We start from the raw sequence: 4,248 nt of genomic DNA on the forward strand, positions 1-4,248 counted from the left end.
AACTAAAAACTAAAATATAATAAAATAAAATATTTAAAATAACAATAACACGTTTAAAATATTAAAAGTAAAATTAAAACTTAATTTAAATATTAAAGATTAAAAAAATACTTTGTTTTAAATTAAGAAAACGACACACACATGCATTTTTTTTTACTAAAGATATGAGACTCGAACTCGCAACCTCTTAATTGAGTATGGAGAGACTATGTCATTTGAGCTATTACTGATTGGCGACACACACATGCATTAAGCATATTAAAAGTTTCATTTTAATACTATAATATTAGTTTCTTCAATCATCATTGCTCCCATATATTAGAGATTCTTTCATATTAAATTATTTTAAGTTGTTATGAAATATTTTTATAAGCCCAATATAAAGAACTAGATTTAAAAGTATGAGAAATTTAAGGATTGATTTGATGATTAAGTATTTTCGGATTTTAAAAAAATTTTTATAAAGAGAACACTAATTCTTTATCATTTGTTATTAATGTTGGCAATTAGTAGGATAAGGTAGGGTTTGGACTTTACCCTAATCTTATTCGTAAATTAATTTTTTTTTAAATTCTATCTTACTTTATTCGCGGGTTGAGAATTTTTCAATCCTAACCCTACCCGTTTCTTAAAGTTCTAAACCCTACCCTATCTGATTCTATCTGCAGAAAAATAAAAAATTTTTAAACAAATATAAAACTCAACCATTCTAAATTTTATACATATTAATAAAATAGAAAATAAAAAAATAAATTCAAATTAAAATTAAAAACAATAAAATTATAAATAATATGATCATCAACTATTTTAGTAATTATTTCAAGTTTTTATAAGAGGATCACAATCACTTTCTTCACTACATACATAACTTTTACATATATATTATATAATATATTAGGGGTAGGGGTGCAGATAGAGTAAGGTAGGGTATACCCTGAACCTGTAACCTACCCTATCTGCAGGCAAATTCGCACCGCACCGTATCCTACCCTAGGGGTGTGCATGGATCGGGTGAAACCGGGTTTGATGTGACCCAAACCGGACCCGAAATACATACCGGGCCTATTTATTAGACCCGAACCCGGCCCTAGACCCGATGAAATCTATACACTTTCAGGTCACGATTATACCGGGTAAAAACCGGGTGAAAACCGGGCCGTTAACATTACATTACCTTGATACCTTCTTATAAGCTAGCATGTGAAAATATCCAATTTCCAAGACTCCAACCATTATTTGACATGGTAAAATTCACTTAGAAAAATATAACAATAACCAACTCTTCTCTAAAATTAAAGCATAATCATAATCAATACTAATATTGTCTAATAACACCAAATATTTAATTTAATACAAATAACACAATATTATGTATTAGTCTAAAATCTTATGCATTTTAAACATAAAACATTAACTTATAGTCTTATAATAACTAATAACTAAATATTAAGGTTTACAATACTTAAATTTCACATAAGAATAGCCATCATCCATCACTAATAACACAAAATATTAATTGTGTATGATGACCGAACCACCAGGCTGACTTCGGGTGACCCGAGCCATGGCCCGGACTCGACCCGAAATAATGACGAGGTCTATTTTTGAGACCCTTACCCAACCCTAGTCCCGGTGAAATCACACCAAAATAGCCCCTAAAATATTCGGGACCGGGTCGGGTCGGACCGGGTCGGACCGGGTCATGCACACCCCTTTCCTACCCTACCCGCAGCGGATCAGATCGGGTTGAGAAACCTATTCGAACGGGTTGGTCCGAGTTAGGTACCCGCGAGTAGGGTATATATTATAAGTCCTACTTGTTATAATACTTAATAACTCAATTTTACGAGGTTAATTACTATATTGTAATCAGCATTTTATTATTAAAGAGAATGTTACATATAAATTCAAAAGAAATGAGTGTTAGGAGACCAACAAATTTTGTGATGTGCAATCATCAATTAGTCATTAATAGTATTTTTAATGGTGTGAGATTTCATCTAATGATGAAGAATTACTCTTTTTTCTTTTACGGGCTAAGTGCTAGCCAAATTTTAATAAAAGTGTTGCCCCTAAATTTTCTCTTCAAAAGATGAGTATCATGAGAATAACAACTCATTTTTCTACGTCAGCTTAATCTAAAAGACAATTTATTAATACAGTATTAACATAAAATTAGACAATTGTAACGAGTGTTAAATAAATTTCAGAGATAAAATTAGATATTATCTCTAATTTAAATATAAATAAATACATAAAAATATTAATTATCTAACGACTTTTATTGTATAAAACTGTAAAACGATGAAGTGGATGCAGATATATAGTGTAGATTCCACTTACACGTAGAAAGACAGAGAAAGACAAAGTGCATTTATCTCTCAACATTAAAGAAAGAAGGAAGAAGCACAAAGACACGCAAACTCATTACCATTTCTTCCTTCTTGTTTCTCTAATAAAGAGAAACAACCGGTGTGATGATGAGTGAGGCGTCATAGGAAGGGAAAGCATGCAAAGAAGCAGCATCATCATGATGAAACTCTACCAACATTCTGCACATGATGGAGACTCTAGTAGCGGTAGTAGTTTCATTGATTCTAGAACAACCGTCATGATTAAGAACATACCCAATAAGTACAGATAAATTTAATTATATTATCTATGATTGGCAATTTCATAAATATATTAAAGTTTTACAAACTTCTTTATTGAACCATTCTCAAACATCTTACAAACTTTTTAATTATAAAATAGTTTTATTTGCATAAGTCCATTAGCTAGGTGCCTAATTATTAGTAAGATGACACCCTTATATGCAGTCCATTAGGTGCTGAAACTCGAGGAAATTTCACTAGTTTATCATCTCCTGCTGCTTCCCACCTGCAATCAAAATTAAATATAAGGTGTCAGCAAACACCATAAAATAATAATTACTATAAAATTTCAATAGACGAAGAATAATAGTTGTATAATATATTTATGAGCTAGAACAACGGTCAAAAATAAATATATTAGAAACTAAAGGGACTCAAATTTGTATATCTCTATACTTTATTTTGTGTAATTGGATATGGCGTTTCCTTTTATTTTATAATTCAACATAAAAATCTTTATTTAATTTTCCTACTTTTTAAATGTAATTTTTAAGTTTTTCTTAAATTCTACGAGTAAAGGTTTGTTGTTCTATAAAAAAAATGACAATTTTATCCATTGACTTAAGAAAGAAAAAATTTAAAAAGTATAATTATTGTTTCTTTGATGATATAACTTCTTTTTTCGATACTCATTCGTATATTTCTTTAATCTATGCGCGGAAAAAAATTAACTAGTAATTAACTATCATATAGAATATTTGATACTCAAAAGAAATATTAAATTAAACTATCGTAGAAAAATGTTTGATTATTTAGTAGTGAGAAATTTAATTATTCTATTATGATATGTTTAATAGTTTTGATAACTAACTACTTTATTAAAAAATATATGAAACATATATAAATCTACACAAATATAGTCACCAAAGAAAAATCTACACAAATATACACAAGTATTGACTTTTTGTGTTTATGAAATTTTTTTTCTATTATTTTGTTATATAAAAAATAGAAGATAAGTAAAGAAAAACAACTCTGTGAATGCAAATAGCTAAACTGACTATTCTCTAATAAGGGAATATAATTTTATTAGGTTTGCATATAAGCATAATGAATAGGAAAATTAGTCACCTGTATCTAGTTACAAGATAGTGCAAGAAAGTTGAAATTTCAGCTATCCCCAAATCTTTCCCTGGACACAATCTTGTACCTCGTCCAAATACCAAGAAGTGGTTTTTTGACTCTAGGCTCTGATCCTGCAATTTTCAAACTTAATGATATTAATATACGTTTGATAAGCAATAATAGACAATAGAAATGCTATTTGTATATAAAATTAGCCACTACAATCAACTACCAATGTATTTGTGTATAAATATATGTGTGGTTTAATTTATTTTCATAATGTATTTATATTTCAGCATATATTTTATATTGATGGCTGACTTTGATGATTAATTTTAGTATACACGTAGCATAACCCTAGACAAATTAACAAGAGAACGAGTCAGTTGGTACTAACCTGCAGCCATCTCCATGGGTTGAACTTTAGTGGCTCCGGATATAGAAAAGGGTCATAATTTATCTCTCTTATGAACACATATATCTTCCACCCTTTGGGAATCAAATAACCTGAAAAAAAAAAAAAAAGCTA

The 4,248-nt window shown here is 29.2% G+C and overlaps 1 protein-coding gene across 3 annotated transcripts in view; it reads right to left on the reverse strand.

The window, feature by feature from the left end:
* The window catches only part of LOC107623811 (cytochrome P450 85A-like), a 35,037-nt gene continuing 33,424 nt past the window's right edge, over positions 2,636–4,248 (reverse strand). For 2 of the 3 annotated variants that reach the window (XM_021113506.1, XM_016326186.2), the window contains exons 7-9: positions 4,117–4,226; positions 3,726–3,850; positions 2,636–2,880 (exon numbers count right to left, since the gene is read on the reverse strand). In XM_021113506.1, the coding sequence (XP_020969165.1) occupies positions 2,793–2,880; positions 3,726–3,850; positions 4,117–4,226 (323 nt within the window). In that variant the 3' untranslated portion in view covers positions 2,636–2,792. Of the gene's footprint in view, positions 2,881–3,725; positions 3,852–4,116; positions 4,227–4,248 lie in introns of all 3 variants that reach the window. The other variant, XM_021113507.1, reaches the window with a different exon arrangement.

The sequence above is a fragment of the Arachis ipaensis genome, chromosome B10, assembly GCF_000816755.2.
Source record: "Arachis ipaensis cultivar K30076 chromosome B10, Araip1.1, whole genome shotgun sequence".
Taxonomy (NCBI): Eukaryota; Viridiplantae; Streptophyta; class Magnoliopsida; order Fabales; family Fabaceae; genus Arachis; species Arachis ipaensis.